Genomic DNA, 21,281 nt, shown 5'->3' with positions numbered 1-21,281 from the left:
CCAACTGAACGGCAAGCAACATAATAATTTATACCGACCATTTCAGTGAGGAATTCTATCACCAGATCCTCCAGAATATCCACAGACTCTGTATACGGGTTCTGATCATCTCCGAATCCATACATCATACAGCGCACTGCAGGAGAGAGCAGACTGTCAGTACAGGTGACACCATGTCATCACAGGAGAGACGGCCAGTACGGGTGACACCACCAGTAAATGACACCACACAGATCATATTGGGCTCACTATAAAGTGATCATGTGCTGAAGGTACCAACTTACAGCAACCAATCAGATTTCAGTTTACACAACCAAGCCACATGATCAACGACATTAGTAATGATTGCTACAACTATTACATTTTACTCCCTGTTCTAGAACAAGTCACTTATTTTGCCCTATATAGCAGTTTAAGTATTGAACGCATCACCATTTTTATAGGTAAATATATTTCAGTCAGTGCAAATTAATATCAGCTGGTTCAGTCTCACCTGATGGCCTATAAAAAGGTGTCTCATTACTAAGGTGTCACATAGGAAACATCTCATGATGGGTAAAAGCAAAGAGCTCTCTCAAGACCTTCGCAACCTTATTGTTGCAAAACATACTGATGGCATTGGCTACAGAAGGATTTTTAAACATCTGATTGTTCCCGTGAGCACTGTTGGGGCCATAATCCGGAACTGGAAAGAATATAATTTCACCATAGACCAGCCATGACCTGGTGCTTCTCACAAGATTTCTGACAGAGGAGTGAAAAGAATTATCAGAAGAGATGTCCAAGAGCCAAGGACCACTTGTGGGGAGTTTCAGAAAGACCTGGAATTAGCAGGTACAACAATAAGTAATGCACTCACAGGCCATGGCCTGTATGCACGCTCACCGCCCAACACTCCATTACTGAAGAAAAAGCATGTTGGCGCTCGTTTAAAGTTTGCTGAACAACACTTAGACACGCCTGTGAAATATGCGAGAATATAGTCTGGTCAGAGGAGACCTAAATGTAAGTCTTTGGAGGCCATAATACGCATCATGTTTGGAGGTCACATCACCCCCAAAAACACCCCCCATACCAACAGTGAGGGTTGCAGGTGGGAACATCATGGTGGGGGTGGGGCTGGTTTTTAGGATATATTACTGTAAAACTTCATACCATTGAAGGAAGGATGAATGGAAAAATGGACCAAGACATTCTTGATAAAAATCTGCCGCCATCTACCAGGATGATGAAGATGAAACGAAGGAGGACATCTCAGGAGGACATCTCAGGAGGACATCTCAGGAGGACATCTCAGGAGGACATCTCAGGAGGACATCTCAGGAGGACAATCATCCCAAACACACAAAGCCAAGGAAACTCTCCTTTGGTTTCAAAGAAAGAAAATTAAGCTGCTAGAACGGCCCGGCCAATCACCCGACTTCAATCCAAAAGAAAATCCATGGAAAGAACTAAAGATCAGAGTTCATAGAAGAGGTCCACGGAGCCTTCAAGATTTGAAGACTGTGTGGAAGAATGAGCTAAAAATCACACCAGAGCAACGCATGCGACTCGCTCCTCCATACAGGAGACGTCTTGAAGCCGTCATTACCAACAAAGGATTTTTTACCAAATATTAACCACTTTCAGACCGGACCATTTTGCTGGTCAAAGACCAGACCACTTTTTGGGATTCGGCACTGCGTCGCTTTAACTGACAATTGCGCGGTCGTGCGACATGGCTCCCAAACAAACATTGATGTCCTTTTTTTCCCCACAAATAGAGCTTTCTTTTGGTGGTATTTGATCACCCATGCGGTTTTTATTTTTTGCGCTATAAACAAAAAGAGCGACAATTTTGAAAAAACGCATTATTTTTTACTTTGTGTTATAATAAATATCCCCCAAAAATATATAAAAAAACATTTTTTCCCTCAGTTTAGGGCGATACGTATTCTACATATTTTTGGTTAAAAAAAAAAAAAAAAAAAAAAAAATCGCAATAAGCGATTATTGATTGGTTTGCGCAAAAGTTATAGCGTTTACAAAATAGGGATAGTTTTATAGCATTTTTATTAATTTTTTTTTTTTTTTTTTTTTTACTAGTAATGGCAGCGATCAGCGATTTTTATTGTGACTGCGAAATTGTCGGGGACCCATCGGACATTTTTGGGACCAGTGTCATTTATACAGTAATCACTGCTATATAAATGCAGCGATTCCTGTGTAAATTACACTGGCAGTGAAGGGGTTAACCAGTGGGTGGCAGTGTAGGGGTTAAGTGTTCCTAGGGGCGTGTTACTAACTGTGGGGGGGTTGGGTTTTCATTTAGTGAACACTGATCTCTGCTCCAATCACATGGAGCAGAGATCAGCGTCACTAGTTGCTAGGCAGAATGGAGAAATGCTGTTTACAACGGCATTTCTTCATTCGGCCGCTCCGTGAGATGATCGCGTGGATGCCCGCGGCGATCGAGTCCGCGGGTCCCGCGACCAGACTCACGGGGGTCCCGACCAGCGCGGGAGCGGCAAATTTAAAGGGACGTACACGTACACCCATTTGCCTGCCCGTGCCATTCTCTCGACGTACATCGGTGTACGCTGGTCGGCAAGTGGTTAAATACATTTCAGTTAGGGGGTTCCAATACTTTTTCCCTGTGTCCTTCCATTTTATTACACAGAACTTCATTTCTGAATGTATTTTGGTATCTTTGTATGTATGGGTTGTATGGGGTGTTACAGACATGTGGGGGAAATTTTAGTTCAATAGAACCTTTACCAATATATTTACCGAGAAAAATTGGTGACGTGTTCAGTACTTATGTTACCCGCTGTGGGTACTGCGGCCGGCAAAGGGGGGGTAATATGCGAAGACACCCCTCTGCTTTTTGAATCGGCCCCTTTACTTCTCCCCATTAAAAAGTCCCAACTTACACTCTTTAGCGAAGAGCCTCTTCCTCCTGCCGAGTCCTCCTTCCGCTCCTCCCGACGTCTCCTCGCTCTCCTCCTCAAACTGGAAAAGCAGAACTTTAAATAAATGAAGTGTATGTGAGCCTTCACCTTGTAATAAAAAAAAAAATAAAATTAAAAAGGAAATAAGTGATCAAATTTCTTCTGACCTCAGCTACACAGAGAGGTGAGTGGGCAGGAGAAACCTCAGTATACTAGTCTTCCAAGTGAATGGCTGGGGGGGGGAGGATGGTGGCGTGTCAGGACAAGTCTGTTCACACAAAGGAAGCAATAAAAGAAAAAAAAAAAAAAAGGGGGGGGCCCCCCCCCCCCAAGAAGGGGAGAGAGTGAGGGCAACACTATTTAAAAAAAAAAAAAAAAAAATATATATATATATATATATATATATATATATATATATATATATATATATATATATATATATATATATATATATATCTATCAGACTGGAATATCTTAATTTCACATGACAGGTCATTAGCCAACACGTTTCAAGGACTCAATGCTCTCCCCTTCCTTAGGCAGCCATATGAGCCACTTGCCGCAAAATCACATACCTGCATTGCGTTTCAAGTGGTTGTAACAGGGGGGGGGTGGGGAGGGTGACATGCAGCTGCAGGCATCGCCCCCCCAAACTCCTCTCCTGCTGCTTGTAGACACAGCTGAGTGGCTTAGGTTAGCCACATGCCCCCCCCCCCCCACGCTAGCGCGCAAAGGTGATTGCGTGCGTCCCGAGCGCAAGCAAACCGCAATCGTCCCACGCATGTGAGGTATCAATGTGAACATCAACGGCGAATATGCTTCGCCGAATGACAGCAGCGGAGCAGCGAGACCCCACCGAGAAGATGGATGTGCCGGACTACAGGGGACGGCGGTGACATCGCTGGCTCCTGTGTCAGGTAAGTGACACATAATGGACTACTATGCGATGCGATGCGATGTGATGCATAGTAGTCCATTATGCTTTACCTTTGCAGGGAATGAAAGAGGAAGTAAACTCATCAGGGTTTACTTCCTCTTTAAGTATAAACATTGTAACAATTTGTCAATGGAATAGACTTTGTGTAAGTGAAAAAAGGTTTAACCACTTAAAACACTAAACCTTTTTCTGACATTTGTTGGTTTTAAGTTAAAATCATGTTTTGTTTTTTTTTGCTAGAAAATGTCTTAGAACCCCCAAACACACACACATTTTATATATATATATATATATATATATATATATATATATATATATATATATATATATTTATTTATTTTTTTTTAGTAGACACCCTACTAGAGAATAAAATGGTGGTTGTTGCAACATTTTATGTCACACTATATTGTGCGCAGCAGTCTTTCAAGTGCAATTTTTTGGGAACAAAATAACTTTAATGAATAAAAAAAAACAAAAAAATAAAAAAACACACACACCTAAACCAGTAAAGTGAGCCCATTTTTTTAAATTTTTTTATAATGTGAAGGATTTTAAATTGCGAGAATCGTGTTTTTATTCTAAGCAAAAAAAAAAAAAAAAAATTGATTCTCATTTTGACCAGAATCATGCAGCTCTAATTAAAATGTTAAAAAAAAAAAAAAGTGTAGTTGTAATTTTTTTTGGTTTTTTTACAAAAACTGCATTTAAAAAAAACAAACAAAAAAAAAAAAACACACTACGTGACATAAATGAATGCAAAACCCACCAATTAATTCTCTGGGGTCTCTGCTTTCAAAAAAAAAAAAATAGAAAAAAAAAATATATAATGTTTGGGAATTCTAAGAAAGAAAAAAAAAATTACAACAAAACAAAAAATAAATAAAATAAACACAGAGATTTTCACATGTAAACAAAAAGTGCAAGAAAATGTCTGGTCCTCAACTGGTTAATCCACCCAGAAGTGTCCAATGTCTTTTACAATGAATACTATATAAAAAAAAAAAAAAAAAAAAATTATATATATATATATATATATATATATATATATATATATATATATATATATATATATATATATATATATATATATATATAATAAAAATAATAATTGCAGCGTGCCAGTAAAGTCTTGGAGACATTTGGCTTGAAGAAAGGTGACAGCACTATATATTGTGTACACAGAGCACATTGGTAGGAGACTCTCACACACACCAACACAAACCATTCCCATCAATTCATTCCATATTATCATCTCACCGTCTGATCTTCATCCTCATCCACCATCTTTACTCTCCCACCAAGCTCCTTCGCTCGCCTACTTCCGGGCGTACAAACATGGCGCCCGCTACGTCCGCCATTTTTATTGCACCACGTGACCAGCTTTTGCGGTCTGCGAGCATAGGCTGCTGCTTATCAAGTGATCTTTAGGAGCTGCGACAAGGTCTAGGTGTACTAACATGGCTCCAGTTTCTCCGCCCACTGCCATTTTAGATGATTGGATTGGACGGGGAGGGGGGGCGCGCCTGGGAGAGGCGTATGCTGTGTGACAAGAAGGGGCGTGCCTTGGATTGGTGTCCGGGTGACTGGGTAGAGTGGGAGGGGCAGTGGGAGGGGCTCGGGTTGGGGGACGCGCAGGCGCCGAATTTGAATTTTAAACCGCTGTAAGGAGGCCGAGAGCAACTGGTGAGTACGGGGCTGGGAGAGAGATCTGGAGCCGGGCTGGGAGAGTTGGGATGGGCTGCCCTTCCCTAAGGCCACTTCGGAGGCCGTTCAGAGCTCAGTACTCCTCTCCATACCGGGGATCTCCTCACTGCTATCTTCCATGTCGAATCGGGGGTGGCATTACAGCACACCTTACCCTCCACCTCCCAAGATTGTTGGTCTCTGTGCCGCCATTGCTTTGCTGCACACTGCCACTGTGAATGGAGAGGGGTCTTGATGCTAAAGAGAGAGCTGGGGGTGCGCCAACTGTGGATGGATGGGGGCTGGTTGCTAAGGGGAGATGGAGGGGGTGGCTGGTTTCTAAGGGCAGAGCTGTGGGGGGGGGGGGGGTTGCTTGCTAAGGGGAGAGCTATGAGTGGATGGGGGCTGGTCACTAAGGAGATAAATGTGGATGGGGGGGGGGGGGCTGGTTTCTAAGGAGAGAGCTGTGGAAGGGTGGGGGGCTGTTGCTAAGGTGAGGATGGATGGGGGGGCTGGTTGCTGAGGAGAGAATTGTGGATGGATGGGGGGGCTGGTTGCTGAGGAGAGAATTGTGAATGGATGGGGGGCTGGTTGCTAAGGGGAGAGCTGTGAGTGGATGGGGGGGGTGGTTGCTAAGGGGAGAGCTGCGGATGAATGGTAGCTGGTTGCTAAGGGGAGAACTGTGGGTGAATGGTAGTTGGTTGCTAAGGGGAGAGATTTGAATGAATGGGGGGGCTTGTTGCTAAAGGAGAGCTGTGGATGGATGGGGTGCTGGTTGCTAAGGGGAGATAACTGTATATGGATCGGGGCTGGTTGCTAAGGGGAGATAACTGTGGATGGAATGGGGGCTGGTTGCTAAGGGGAGATAACTGTGGATGGATGGGGGGCTGGTTGCTAAGGAGAGAACTATGGATGGGGGGGGGCTGGTTGCTAAGGGAAGAACTGCGGGTGAATGGTAGCTGGTTGCTAAGGGGAGAGCTTTGGATGAATGGAGGGCTTGTTGCTAAGGAGAGAACTGTGAAAGATGGAGACTGGTTGCTAAGGGGAGAACTGTGGATGGATGTGGGGCTGGTTGCTAAGGGGAGAGCTATGGATGGGGGGGATGGTTGCTAAGGTGAGAGCTATGGATGGGGGGGATGGTTGCTAAGGTGAGAGCTATGGATGGGGGGATGGTTGCTGAGGTGAGAGCTATGGATGGGGGGATGGTTGCTGAGGTGAGAGCTATGGATGGGGGGATGGTTGCTGAGGTGAGAGCTATGGATGGGGGGATGGTTGCTGAGGTGAGAGCTATGGATGGGGGGATGGTTGCTGAGGTGAGAGCTATGGATGGGGGGGTGGTTGCTAAGGTGAGAGCTATGGATGGGGGGATGGTTGCTGAGGTGAGGATGGATGAGTGCTGGTTGCTAAGGTGAGAGCTGTGGACAGATGGATGGTTGCTATGGTGGCTATCACACTTGTATTTTACCAATCCTAAAATGCAGACCGGTCCCTCTGTGTGTTCTCTGCATGATAGGAGGCGGGTCACTGACAGGTCACATGACTGAGCTCCTGACAACATGAAATGAACATGTAGAGGGGAGAGGAGTGCTGGACATGTAATAAACATTCATTTCCTAGTCTATGAATGTTCTCCCCGAGATATCGGCTGCCTGGAGCGGCCGGTGATTGGATAATCGGCATCTTATAATCCGATAACCCGCCAAATGTTTTCTGTCTCTGACCAGGAACCATGAGGAGAAGTTCAGCCGCCAACCGGCAGTCTCTGCAACCCCTGCGGGTCCAAGACAGCAATCGAGCGGGCATGACCACCCCGCAGACGTAAGTCCCTACAGACTTCAGGGATGTAAGATTGGGGGAGGGGCAGCCTCATTTTATGTCATTTTTTTTTTTTTCTCCTATTCTTGTCCGCATTGCAGAGATTTTCCTTCCCTTCTGCTCAGGAAGTTGGGGGGGAATCCTCTACAGAAAATAAAAATCTGACAGAGATTCTAACCCTCACTTTGTTCAGGAAAATAAAATTCCCTGTAGTACAGTGACCAGTCAGAATCTATTTTGGGCTGACCTGGAATTATGGTTGGATGTTAGGAGTTACCCCACTTAGGAAGAGGGGCAGGTACTCTTTGTTTCAAGAATTTTCAAAGGGGGTTGTTTCGTAAGGGGTCATTTACTTTTTTTAGCCATCTAAAGAGCGATCCGCAGTAAATTGCTTTTCAAAGGTCATTTCAGCCAGTAATGAGGCGATATGAGACCTCCCTGCTTCAACTCCCGCCCCACCATTTCCCAGCTGCATTGTATATTGTTGTGGCCCCATTCAATTGACTGGGCAGTACCACCAGCTGAATGTGGCGGGGCAAGGCTAATTTTTTGCCTTGGCATATGTATACTTCCATATACAGTGGGGGGGTTTATTTGATCCCCGGCTGATTTTGTAGGTTTGCCCACTGACAAAGAAATGGTCAGTCTATAATTTTATTGGTCGGTTTATTATAACAGTGAGAGACAGAAAAACAACAAAAATATCCAGAAAAACGCATTTCAAAAAGATTTGCATTTTAATGAGAGCAATAAGTATTTGGATCCCCTATCAATCGGCAAGATTTCTGGCTCCCAGGTGTCTTTTCTATACAGGTAATGAGCTGAGATTAGGAGCACTCTCTCTCTCTTAAAAGGGAGTGCTCCTAATCTCAGCTTGTTACCTGTATAAAAAGCACCTGTCCACAAAAGCAACCAATTGGATTCTAATCTCTCCACCATGGCCAAGAGTAAAGAGCTGTCCAAGGATGTCGGGGAGAAGTTTGTAGATCTACACAAGGCTGGAATGGGCTACAAGACCATCGCCAAGTAGCTTGGTGAGCGGGTGACAACAGTTGGTGCGATTATTTTTAGTCTCCTATTTTCAGTCTCAGTCTCCTTCGGTCTGGGGCTCCATGGAAGATCTCATCTGGTGGAGTTTCAATGATGAGGAGAACGGTGAGGAATCCGCCCAGAACTACACGGGAGAATCTTCTCAATGATCTCGGCTGTGACCATAGTCACCAAGAAAACTATTGGTAAGACACTACACCGCGAGGAACTGAAATCCTTCACCGCCCGCAAGTTCCCTCTACTCAGGAAATCACATGTACAGGCCTGTCTGAAGATTACTAATTAACATTTGAAGGATTCAGAGGAGAACTGAGGGAAAGTGTTGTGGTCAGAAGAGACCAAAATCAAGCTCTTTGGCATCAACTCAACTCGCCGTGTTTGGAGGAGGAGGAGGAATGCTGCCTATGACCCCCAAGAACACCATCTTCACCGTCATACATGGAGGTGGTAACATTATGCTTTGGGGGTGTTTTTCTGATGAGGGGACAGGACAACTTCACCGCATCAAAGGGACGATGGACGGGGTCACATACCATCAAATCTTGGATGAGAACCTCCTAACCTCAGCCAGGGTGTTTGAAAATGGGTCGTGGATGGGTGTTCCAGCATGACAATGACCCAAAACACACAGCCAAGGTGACAAAGGAGTGCCTCAAAAAAGGTTTTAAGACATTGAGGTCCTGGAGTGGACTAGCCGGTCTCTAGACCAACCTTTCTCAACCTATTTAACACAGAGGAATCCTTCACATAGTTCTCTGGTCTCGGGGAACCCCCGCTAAAAATTAGAAATTTACAACTCACGATACATTACATTACATTAGTGGGAAGAATGGTCCTTACACTTGTGGTCATTGGGAAGAATTACCTCCTTACAGATAGCTAAAAAGATCAATGGTGTCGGTGGGAACTTATCTGAGAGGCAGAAATTGCCCAATGCTGAAGGAACCCCTACAACCTCTGGAGGAACCCTAGGGTTCCAGGGAACCCTGGTTGAGAATCACTGCTCTAGACCTTAATCCCATAGAAAATATGTGGAGGGAGTTGAAGATTCAAGCTACCAAACCACAGCCTGGAAACCTTAAAGGGGTTGTAAAGGTAAGTGTTTTTTCACCTTAATACATTCTATGCATTAAGGTGAAAAAACATCTGACAGTCCCTGCGCCCCCCAGCCCCCACATTTTACTTACCTCACCCCTCGAAAGTCCCGCGCTCGTCCCCCGACATCCTTTCCACCGTTCAGCCTGGCCGCTGATTGGCTGGAGTGGATGGATGGAAAGCAGCGCAGCCATTGGCTCGCGCTGCTGTCAATCACATCCACTGACGCGGGGGGCAGGGCCATGTGATACAGCGAGCGGCTATAGCCGCCGGCTGTATCACGGGAGCGTGCCCACAGATGCTTCTCGCCATGCGAGGGAGCTCGCATGAACGTGAGAAGCATCTGCGGGAGGAAGCCGCGACAGCCGCCGAGGGAGCCCAGAAGAGCAGGTTCGGGGTCACTCTGCAAAACGAGCTGCACAGTGGAGGTAAGTATAACATGTTTATTTTAAATAGAAAAAAAAAAAAATCACTTTACAATCCCTTTAACGACTTGGAGAGGATCTACAAAGCGGACAAAATCCCTCCTGAGATGTCTGCAAACCTGGTGGCCAACTACAAGAAACGTCTGACCTCTGTGATTGCCAACAAGGGTTTTATCACCAAGTACTAAGTCATGTTTTGCGAAGGGGTCAAATACTTATTTCACTCATTAAAATGCAAATCAATTTATAACTTTTTTGAAATACAATTTTTATTTTTTATTTTGATATTTTTGTTGTTCTGCCTCGCTGGTAAAATAAACCGACCTTCTAAAATTTATAGACTGATCATTTCTTTGTCAGTGGGCAAACGTACAAAATTAGCAGGGGATCAAATACCTTTATCCCTCACTGTATAGGAAAAATAAAAAAATGTTTGGGGGGTGTTATTTAATCTACAAGCCTGAAATGTGCATTTTACTCACTTTCTGATTAGCACATATATGTGATGACATTGTGAGGGTCTAGCGGATCCGACGTGAGCTAAATGGGCGAGTTGGTTGTTCTCCCTCGGCAGCTAGAGGGTAAATCTTTTCATTCACTGTGAAGTGTTGAGGTCATGTGACTTCTACACCCACCAATAGGGTGTTTGCTACTGCTGCCCAGCTGGTGTGCATTTCCCCTGAGAGGTGGACACGCCCCTGAGGATCTGAGGCCATTTGGCATTACACAGTATATTGCCAAGCTGTTTAGAGCTTTGCCTCCAAGCTGTACATGGTTTGGGTATATTTGTGTTTTCATTTGCCTGTATTTAGCACATGTATGTTTGGATACTTTTTGTCTCTTATATAATTGCTTGTTTTTCTCTCCAGCAAAGAGAGGCCTGGGCTGGGTAAGCTGAGTATGGCCAAGCCAAGCTCCGGTACCTCGGAGAGGAAGACCAGCTTCTTTGGGAAGAGGTAATGTTTTTTAAATTAAAGGGGATCTTCGCTTCAGAAATTAAAGTGCAACTTCACCCAGAAAGGGAAGTTCTGCTTGATTGCATCCACCCCATTCCCCTTTTTATTTTTTTTTATTTTTTTTAAATCATTGGCACTTTTTGAGGGGAGGGGGAGCAGGTACTTGATGCTGACAGATGCCCGCTCCCACTTTCGGACATGTAGTTGCAACAAGCCTAGTGGTAGTTCAGCCCTTCCTTCTTTCCCCGCAGCCTTGTGGGACCCGTCGCAGGTCCCAGAGGTCTGTGGGACCCGTCGCAGGTCCCAGAGGTCTGTGGGACCCGTCGCAGGTCCCAGAGGTCTGTGGGACCCGTCGCAGGTCCCAGAAGTCTGGGGGACCATTCACAAAGTGCATTGCGGCTCATGCTTGCGCAGTGGGAAACCAGCTTGGAAGCCACAGGGCTTCACTGCCAATTTTTCTTTAGCTAAGATGGCGGTGCCTGGACTCAAAGCAGAACAAAGAATTGGTTCAGGTGAGGACAGCACTGGATCCCTGGACAGGTAAGTGTCCTTATATTAAAAGTCAGCAGTTACAGTATTTGTAGCTGCTGACTTTTTTAATTTTATTTTGGGAGAGACTGGAGCTCCTCTTCTTCTTTTTTTTTTTTTTTTTTTTTTTTTTTTTTTACATTTTCCTCCTGCCCCACCCCCACTTCCATTCTTGTCTAGTTCTTGGCATGTCTCTGCTCCTGCAGCCTCCTGGGATATCCCCCATCACATATCCCAGGTTGCTGCAGGAGTGACACACAGAGGGCAGACCTGCCAGCAAGTCACTGGGGGTCGGCAGCATGAACGTGGAAAAAGACTGCCGGCCCACAATTGCATAGGAAGGAGCCCAGTGTAGAAACTTGGCAATGCTGAATGACTGAACTGCCAGGAGTGATGTCATTTCAGGCCAGCCAACTAAAACAGCTGGGGATCATTACCTGAAGATGGCAGCGGCTAGCATGGAGCGCCAGGGATCACATCGCTGGAGAACAGGTGAGTTTAGTTCCACTTTAAGACCCCTTTCACACTGGGGGGGCGTTTTGCAGGTGCTACAGCGTTAAAAATAGCGCATGCAAACTGCCCTAAAAAAGCAGCTCCATTCACTCCAGTGTAAAAGGCCGATGAGCGGTGCGCTAGGAGGGCGTCAGAAAAAGTCTTGCCAGCAGCTTCTTTGGAGCGGTGAACTCACCGCTCCTCCCCATTGAAATAAATGGGGGAGCGCTGCTATACCACTGGCAAAACGCAGCTGCGTTTTGGGGGCGGATTCAACCCCTTTTCGGCCGCTAGCGGGAGATTAAAACCGCCCCACTAACGGCTGAATAGCACCGGTTTACCGCTGACGCCCTAGGCGGCACAGTGGGAAAGGGCTCTTAACTATATATCTGCAAATGCCGTACAGTTAACCACAAATTATCCCTTTTGAAAACTCGGCGTACAGAAAATTACCTGCCAGAAATCCAGTGTGCGCCTAATTTCCTGTAGTGAGCTGACATCAGTGTGAAATCCCAAGCAGTGCTATCCTCTCCCTTCCCCCCCCCCCCCCCCCCACTCCACCAGCTCACATTGTTTTTTTCTCCACCTGATATGGGGTGAGCTGCTGATCCCTTTTATTAAAGAAGGCCCCTGTAAGATAATGGCATAATGAGCTAGTTAGCATCTCATACTAGCACATTATGAAATACTTGCCTTAGAACGTTCCAGCGATGCCCACTCACCGCTGAGGCGGCTGACATCTTCCCCCAGTGTTTCTTCCGGGGAAATCGCTGTGTACGACGCTGTAAGCCAGACCTTCAGAGCGCATGCGCTGATAATGTCATCGGCTGCATGCACTCTGAATGTCTCCTAAGCTGTGCACGTTTAGGAGAAATTCACAGTACCTACAGGGAAGTTTTTATTACAGGCTTACCTGTAGGTACTGGTGGTGTAACAGAGTTTACAACCACTTTAAAGTGATACTACATCTCATTTGTTAAAAAAAAAAAAAAAGTTATACTTGCCTGCTCTGTGTAATGATTTTGCACAGAGCAGCCCCATATCCTCCTCTTCTCTGGTCCCTCGCCAGTGTTCCATCAAAATTGATCAAGATCTCCAATTGCATCACTTCAGTTACCGTAAACTGTCAGTAATTAGAGATTGTGATGACTTGCTGTTATGACACAACACCGGCAACCATAAACTCTCTGGTACACAGTATTATGAGCAGATATTGTTGGTCCTCTCTGATGCCAACCAACAAAATGGCACCTCCACCACGGCACTCCGGTACACAGTACTATGAGCAGATATTGCGACAACTGTTTCCTGGTTACGCGCTGTTGTGTCGAAACAGCAAAGTCTTCATGTACTGGAGTGTACACGCTTGCCGGTGTTGCGTCAAAATGGCAAGTCATCGAAATCTCCAATTAATGATGGTTTACAGCAGTGGTAGGCAACCTGGGGCCCTCCAGCTGTTGTGGAACTACATTTCCCATGAGGCATTGTAAGGCTGGCAGTTACAATTACTCCCATGATGGGACTTGTAGTTCTGCAACAGCTGAAGGGCCCCAGGTTGCCTACCCCTGGTTTACAGTAACTGGAAGTGACCTCATTGGAGATGTTGATGAATTAGCTTATTTTGACAGAACACCAGTGCTTCTGGCCCCTCCCTGGAGGATTCTGTGATCATCCACCATTGTTATTTTTCCGTTGACGTCCAGGCCATTTTATGTTGCGGAGTTCACCAGTGTGTTCTTCTTTCCTCAGAATGTACCAAACTGTTGATTTGGCAACTCCTAATGTTGCTGCTATCTCTCTGATGGATTTGTTTATTTTTTGAGGCCTTACAATGGCCTGTTTCACTTGCATGGACAGTTCCTATGAACACATGATGTAGGTTCCCAGCAAAACAATTGAAATACAAATACCGCACTTAGAATCAACGCCAGACCTTTTACCTGCTTAACTGATGAAGAGATAAGGAAGCAGTAGTGCACACCGGGCCAAGACACAGCTTTTGACTCAATTGTCCAGTTACTTTCTCACTTTCTTACTTTCTCACTGGAGCGGTGTGCTTGCAGGACGGTCAAAAGTCCTGTAAGCCGCATCTTTGTTGCGATGTAGGAGCGGTGTATTTACCGCTCCTAAAGCTCCCCTTCCCATTGAACACAATGGGGCAGCGCTCCAAACCTGCGCTACAGTGCCGCTTTGCGGGCGGTTTTAACCCTTTTTAGTACGCTAGTGGGGGTTAAAACTGCCCCTCTAGCAGCCGTTCAGCGCCGCTAAAACGACGGTAAAGCACCGCTAAATATAGTGCCGCTTTACCGCCAGCGTGCTGAGCCCCCCAGTATAAAAGTAGCCTTAGAGCTGTAATTCCTAAACCCTTCCTCCGATTTGGATGTACATACCCTCAAATGCACTTTCAGCCCATATCCATTATAAAACTTATTAGAAAATCACCTGGCTTTTAGGAAAAAACTCAAGACCTTCCTCTTTTAGCAGATGATCAAAGCTCGCCACAGTGCCTAGAGGCAATTCAGTTCGCATTGTGCGCTATACAAGTATTTCATTCATTACTATAGCTTGAATATGTTTTGGTAAATACCTGAAAAAATAAATAAAATTGTGCCTGTGTCCAAATATATATTGACCTAACTGTGTATGTGTATATATACTTTCACTGTGCTAATGACACTGGAAAGGGCTTAGTGATTGTAACGGCAATTATTTATATTTTATTTTTTTATAACGAATGTCTATACTTGTGGCTGCAAACCTACTCTTTTCGGGTCCTCCGTAGGCGCTCCTGGCCCCTTCCATCAGTCCAGTACCCCCATGGGAAGCCGCTTCCCATGGGGGCACTAATGCGTGCTCGCTCCCGAGCCCTGCTGCTGTGTCCATTGACAGACAGCAGGACTTGGCCCCGCTCCCCGTCACTGGCTTTGATTGACAGCACTGCGAGCCAATGGCTCCCGGTGTCCCAGCGAGACCTGGAAGTGAGGGAAGAGAGGAGCTGCAGATATGCATGCTACGGGATCGAAAAGGGAGGGGGGGGGGGTGCTGACACCTAAACATTTTTAACCTTAATGCAAGGAATGCATTAAGGTAAAAAAATGTATAGGCTTTACAACCACTTTAACATCTAGGGTTAACTTTTATTTTTATTTTTTTTACTAAATAGTTTGTAAAGCAGGAACAAGCAGATTGTTCCCTCTGTACAGAGCCGTGTGTGTGTGTGTGTGTGTGTGTGTGTGTGTGTGTGTGTGTGGATTTTTGGCACAGCCAATCAGCAGAATCATTGGCTGGGACCTGCTGACAAAATCTGACGCATTCTATTTGTCCAGGGCCAGCGGAAACAGGAACAGCCAGTATGGGGCTTTCGGAGGCTCAGAGAAGATAAAGGACCCCAGACCCCTCCATGACAAATCCTTCATCCAGCAGTGCATTCGGCAGCTGTGCGAGGTACGCCTTGTCTTTGTATTGATAAGTTGAGCCTGAAGGTAGAATGTACAGTACAGCGTTGTAATAAATGGTATCAGAGCCTTGCCTTGTTAACTCTTATACTGCCACCGCTGTGTGTAGTTCAGGACCTCCATGATGGGTGTTGGATGGAGAGTAGTGGGAGATCTGTGCGCTGTTCTCCGCTCGGTAGTATGAACACAGAAGCATTCGGCTCTGAGCGCTTCCAGGTTTAGAGCTGTCCAATGCTGGTGTTTCGTCCGATTCGGCGACCTTTTAGAATTTGTAACGGAAGTGATGTTTTTCGCCGACGCCATCTTGCTACACCCCGCACTCATCCACAGTAAAGATACAGTGAGAAGGCAAGTGGACATTTTGTTCATTTCACCGGAGTCTTGCATTTCACGCTTATGTTAACCATGGAGGGGAAGGGAGGTATTATGCCTGGTATCCCCACTCTCCTGTGCAGACATCAGGCCCAACTTTGAGGCAATGCAATAAGTTATCTATTTTATTTGCGATTTTATATAGCGCCAACAGTTTACGCAGCACTTTACAATGTATAGGGGGGACAACACAAAAGGTACAGGAGGGCCCGGCTCGTAGAGCTTACATTCTAAAGGGAGGAGGTGGTACAAAAGGTAATAGCTGCAGAGAATGATTTGATGTGGGGGTGGCTCGGGGACAGTTGTTAGGTGGGTGTGGGATAGGCTTCCCTGAATAAATGAGTTTTCAGGGATCTCCTAAAAGTGGACAGGGTAGGGGCTGATCGGATATACTGGGGCAGGGAGTTCCAGAGCTTGGGAGAGGCTCTGGAGAAGTCTTGAAGGCAAGCATGGGATGAGGTAACCAGGGAGCAAGAGAGCAGGAGGAGCGGAGGGCGCGATTTGGGCGATATCTGCAGATGAGGTTGGTGATGTAGCTGGGGGAGATGTTGTGGATGGCCTTGTATGTTATGGTTGGCATTATTAATTTTACACGGTGGGGGAGGGGAAGCCAGTGAAGGGATTGGCAGAGAGGGGGCAGCAGTCACGGATCGATTAGTGAGGTGTATTAGTCTAACAGCAGCATTCATAATAGACTGAAAGGGGGAGGAGCCTGCTTAAGGATAGGCTATTAAGGAGAGAGTTGCAGTAGTCAAGAGTGTGTATTAGATTTTTTTTTTTTCTTTCTTTCTTCTCCCTTCATTAGAGGGCATCTTTAACAACCAATACTTTATTTCCCTTTCCAGTATATTACATCATTACACTCCTGATCAATGGCTGAAATGCCAAGAAACGCGTAGTGTCATTAGATGTTAAGATACCTGGTCTCATCATGTATTTTTATCCTTTTTTAAATATATTTTTCATATCTATTCATCAATTGTATTGCATGCTATGAGCAGCATATTTTAGTGTAAGTCATGTGACTACCTAATATATTTGATACAATGTTTTCCTTACTAATTAGATATGGTTGTTTGCAACAATGAATCATGTATTGTAATTTCATTCATGTATTAATATTGTCTCCATTTTTGACATGGCGGGCCTCACTCAAAGTCCTAATTATCTTTCCTTCTATAAACAAATACAGGGATGGAGGCACGCCATGTGTTAAGTGATTGTGTCAGATCACATTCAATTTGGTGGAGGGGGGATTATGGTTAGGGATGAGCTCCGGCGTGTTCGCACAGTCCTCGTGCAGAGCCCGCCATGAAGTTGGCACGGCTCTTAGCTAATCCAAGGCAGTGATACGTTTCCTGATCTCTGCAGCCGCACATCAGGAAATGTCTCGATGCCTGTGATTAGCGCAGCGCTGCGTCGACTTCCTGGCGGGCTCTGCACGTGGAGTGTGCGAACATGCCGGAGCTCATCCTTAATTATGGTGTGGGGGTGTTTTTCAGGGGTTGGGTTTGGCCCCTTTGTTCCAGTGAAGGGAACTCTTAAGGCGTCGGCATACCAATTTCATGCTCCAAACTTTGTGGGGACAGTTTGGGGATGGTCCCTTCCTATTCCAACATGACTGCGTACCAGTGCACAAAGCGAGGTCCATAAAGACATGGATTAGCGAGTTTGGGGTGGAGGAACTTGACTGACCTGCAAAGTCCTGATCTCAACCTGTTAAAACAACTTTGGGATGAATTAAAGGGGAGACTGCGTGCCAGGCCTTCTCATCCAACATCAGTGCCTGACCTCACAAATGCGCTTCTGGAAGAATGGTCAAACGTTCCCATAGACAAAACGAAAGAAAGGTGGTGCTGCTCTTCCAGAAAAATTGAACCTTACAAGAAAACACTAGAGAGCTAATTGTTCAAAAGGAAATGTATCAGATGGTATATATTTAACCTAATAAGATAGAGGAGAGCTCTTCTCCAGGTGTGAAAATTATTCTATCAAGAGTGCTCACAGCAGTGTGTACACAATAATAACGGTCACAATATAGGGTGCAATTTATACCCCCACAGCATAACAATAGTGCTGAGTGCAGTAATACATATGAAACCACATACAGTGGTCTGACTATAAATCAGAATTATGTGGCAAAAAGTGCTGAGTGCATCAAAACAAAACCAAAGTGACTAAAGTATAGGTAATCACTGACTAAATAAGCATAAACTAGTGACCATAATTAAGTCCAAAAAAATGCAAGCAAAGTGCAACAAAATATCAAAACATACACAATAATCGGACTAAAGATCAAAACTCTATAAACAGAAAGTGCTGAGTGCATAAAATAGCAAAACAATTGGACTATATACAGCTGTTAGTGATGTGAACACAGTCCCGTGATAATATCACATATACATTAAGGCCGGGTTCACACCGATGCGGGAACGCCGCAAATCCGCGGCATTTTCCCGCATCGCATTACTCCCGCCGGCAGTTCACACTGCCCTATGCGGATGGCTGGGAGTGTCAATGATATGTTAATGACACCCCCAGATCCGTCCGCATATCGCAGTGCGATCTGCCGACTCGCACAGGAATCGGATCGCATGGTGTGAACACCCATGCGATCCGATTCTGTTGCGGACCAAAAAAAGGGTCCCGTGCGAGTTTGCTGCGGGAGCGATGCGAATTCAGCCATACTATCTGTATGGCTGAACTCGCATCGCTACGGAGATCGGATGTGATTTGCGGTGCGAATCACATCCGGATCTCCCCCCGCAGCAGTGTGAACCCAGCCTTAAAGTGATTCTGTGCTGAAAAAATGCATCAGAGACTCTTCCTCCACATAGGTGATTCCACACATAGGTGTGCACACTGGGTAATTACCTTCCCGCTATATAAAGTATAATGTATATGCAGCCTCCTCATAGATGTACCAGGAGTCCCAGGGAAGGGGGGGGGGGCCCTCAGGGAGTCACTCTCAGATCTCCGTCAAAATACACTTCATTCAGGTGTTCCAATATAACTCAGAGAACAAATATAAGGGCAACCATAGTGTAGCATGTATTTAAAATGTACTACTTTATTAATAGGTTAAAATTACTCACAAACGAAATGGGGTAAATAGGCAGCATTAGCAGCAAGATAATTCAAATCGACCACTCTGGTGCGAGCCGGAAGTGACGTAACGCGTAGGATACGGAGACCGGAAGTGACACTCGCACCAGAGCGGTCAATTTGAATTATCTTGCTGCTAATGCTGCCTATTTACCCCATTTCGTTTGTGAGTAATTTTAACCTATTAATAAAGTAGTACATTTTAAATACATGCTACACTATGGTTGCCCTTATATTTGTTCTCCGAGTTATATTGGAACACCTGAATGAAGTGTATTTTGACGGAGATCTGAGAGTGACTCCCTGAGGGCCCCCCCCCCCCCTTCCCTGGGACTCCTGGTACATCTATGAGGAGGCTGCATATACATTATACTTTATATAGCGGGAAGGTAATTACCCAGTGTGCACACCTATGTGTGGAATCACCTATGTGGAGGAAGAGTCTCTGATGCATTTTTTCAGCACAGAATCACTTTATGGCTGGGTTCACACTGCTGCGGGGGGAGATCCGGATGTGATTCGCACCGCAAATCACATCCGATCTCCGTAGCGATGCGAGTTCAGCCATACAGATAGTACGGCTGAATTCGCATCGCTCCCGCAGCAAACTCGCACAGGACCCTTTTTTTGGTCCGCAACAGAATCGGATCGCATGGGTGTTCACACCATGCGATCCGATTCCTGTGCGAGTCGGCAGATCGCACTGCGATATGCGGACGGATCCGGGGGTGTCATTAACATATCATTGACACTCCCAGCCATCCGCATAGGGCAGTGTGAACTGCCGGCGGGAGTAATGCGATGCGGGAAAATGCCGCGGATTTGCGGTGTTCCCGCATCGGTGTGAACCCGGCCTTAATGTATATGTGATATTATCACGGGACTGTGTTCACATCACTAACAGCTGTATATAGTCCAATTGTTTTGCTATTTTATGCACTCAGCACTTTCTGTTTATAGAGTTTTGATCTTTAGTCCGATTATTGTGTATGTTTTGATATTTTGTTGCACTTTGCTTGCATTTTTTTGGACTTAATTATGGTCACTAGTTTATGCTTATTTAGTCAGTGATTACCTATACTTTAGTCACTTTGGTTTTGTTTTGATGCACTCAGCACTTTTTGCCACATAATTCTGATTTATAGTCAGACCACTGTATGTGGTTTCATATGTATTACTGCACTCAGCACTATTGTTATGATGTGGGGGTATAAATTGCACCCTATATTGTGACCGTTATTATTGTGTACACACTGCTGTGAGCACTCTTGATAGAATAATTTTCACACCTGGAGAAGAGCTCTCCTCTATCTTATTAGGTTAAATATATACCTTCTGATACATTTCCTTTTGAACAATTAGCTCTCTAGTGTTTTCTTGTAAAGGCCCATACACACGATCAGACTTTTTGACAACAAACATGCAAATTAGCTGTTTTGGAGCAACATCCTACCGTGTGTACGCTCCATCGGACAAACTTTTTTTGGTTTTCATCTGACTTTTGCTGGCTGTGCGAACGGACAAACTTTCTGGCAACAAAAGTCTGATAGAGCAAAGTCTGATCGTGTGTACAGAAAGCCATCGGACTTTTGTACAAAGTACAAACAGGCATGCTCAGAACCAATGCAAAAGATCAGACAACAATACACAAGTTGACCAAAGGTGGCGGTAAAGAGCAGAAAAACCACATGATTTGGTGAAAGTTGGCTGAAAAAGTCCTGCTGTGTGTATGCAATACATGTTCTCGGCCGACACCCTTTGTACAAAAATCCAAGGGAAAGTTTGTACAAAGTCCTATCGTGTGTATGAGGCTTTAGGTTCCATTTTTCTGGAAGCGCAGCACCACCTTTCTTTCGTTTTAGTCTATATACATGAGCTGGTGTCTCGTGAAAGTGCCTGCGGCATCCACCAAATGAGAACATTCCTCGCAAATTCCATTTAAGCGCAGGAGCCCACCAAATATTCCCATAGACACACTCCTAAACCTCTGTGGACAGCCTTCCCAGAATACTTTTGGTGATTTATTATATTATGTATAGGTACACACAGATTAAAACCAACCAGCTTCTTATTGTCTGTTTTCTCCCCACAGTTTCTGAATGAGAACAGCTACTCCCAGACCCTCACCGTGAAATCACTACAGGGTCCTTCAACCAAAGATTTTCTGAAGATCTTCACCTTCATCTACAGCTTCATCTGCCCGAACTATGAAATCCCGGGCACCAAGTTTGAGGAGGAGATTCCCCGTGTATTCAAAGACCTGGGGTGAGTGCGTCTCCTCCGACGTGACGTGCTGACAGGGAAACGCCTTGAGTCCCGAGCTCCGCCCACTGTCCTAAAATGAGGAATCATTTGTTTAAATTTCAGGATATGTGATGGAATGAGACTTGGGAATACCTTCTGGTTGAAGGGCTTTTTGATTGATTGCTTTAGTCCCT

The 21,281-nt window shown here is 45.3% G+C and overlaps 2 protein-coding genes across 2 annotated transcripts in view; one reads left to right on the top strand and one right to left on the bottom strand.

Moving 5' to 3' along the window:
- LOC143981633 (transcription initiation factor TFIID subunit 13) overlaps nucleotides 1–5,272 on the bottom strand; it is a 10,160-nt gene extending 4,888 nt beyond the window's left edge. Inside the window, exons 1-3 of the mRNA XM_077479625.1 lie at nucleotides 5,125–5,272; nucleotides 2,913–2,991; nucleotides 39–136 (exon numbers count right to left, since the gene is read on the bottom strand). Of these exons, the coding sequence (XP_077335751.1) occupies nucleotides 39–136; nucleotides 2,913–2,991; nucleotides 5,125–5,151 (204 nt within the window). The 5' untranslated portion in view covers nucleotides 5,152–5,272. The remainder of the gene's footprint in view (nucleotides 1–38; nucleotides 137–2,912; nucleotides 2,992–5,124) is intronic.
- Nucleotides 5,273–5,472: 200 nt separating this feature from the next.
- LOC143981632 (kinetochore protein NDC80 homolog) overlaps nucleotides 5,473–21,281 on the top strand; it is a 40,873-nt gene continuing 25,064 nt past the window's right edge. Inside the window, exons 1-5 of the mRNA XM_077479624.1 lie at nucleotides 5,473–5,550; nucleotides 7,275–7,368; nucleotides 10,805–10,891; nucleotides 15,238–15,355; nucleotides 20,936–21,108. Coding sequence (XP_077335750.1) covers nucleotides 7,280–7,368; nucleotides 10,805–10,891; nucleotides 15,238–15,355; nucleotides 20,936–21,108 — 467 coding nt within the window. The 5' untranslated portion in view covers nucleotides 5,473–5,550; nucleotides 7,275–7,279. The remainder of the gene's footprint in view (nucleotides 5,551–7,274; nucleotides 7,369–10,804; nucleotides 10,892–15,237; nucleotides 15,356–20,935; nucleotides 21,109–21,281) is intronic.

Source organism: Lithobates pipiens, unplaced genomic scaffold (genome assembly GCF_037356315.1).
Source record: "Lithobates pipiens isolate NorthernLeopardFrog02 unplaced genomic scaffold, aLitPip1_a1.2 Scaffold_16, whole genome shotgun sequence".
Taxonomy (NCBI): Eukaryota; Metazoa; Chordata; class Amphibia; order Anura; family Ranidae; genus Lithobates; species Lithobates pipiens.
This window is presented reverse-complemented; position numbering and strand designations above follow the sequence as displayed.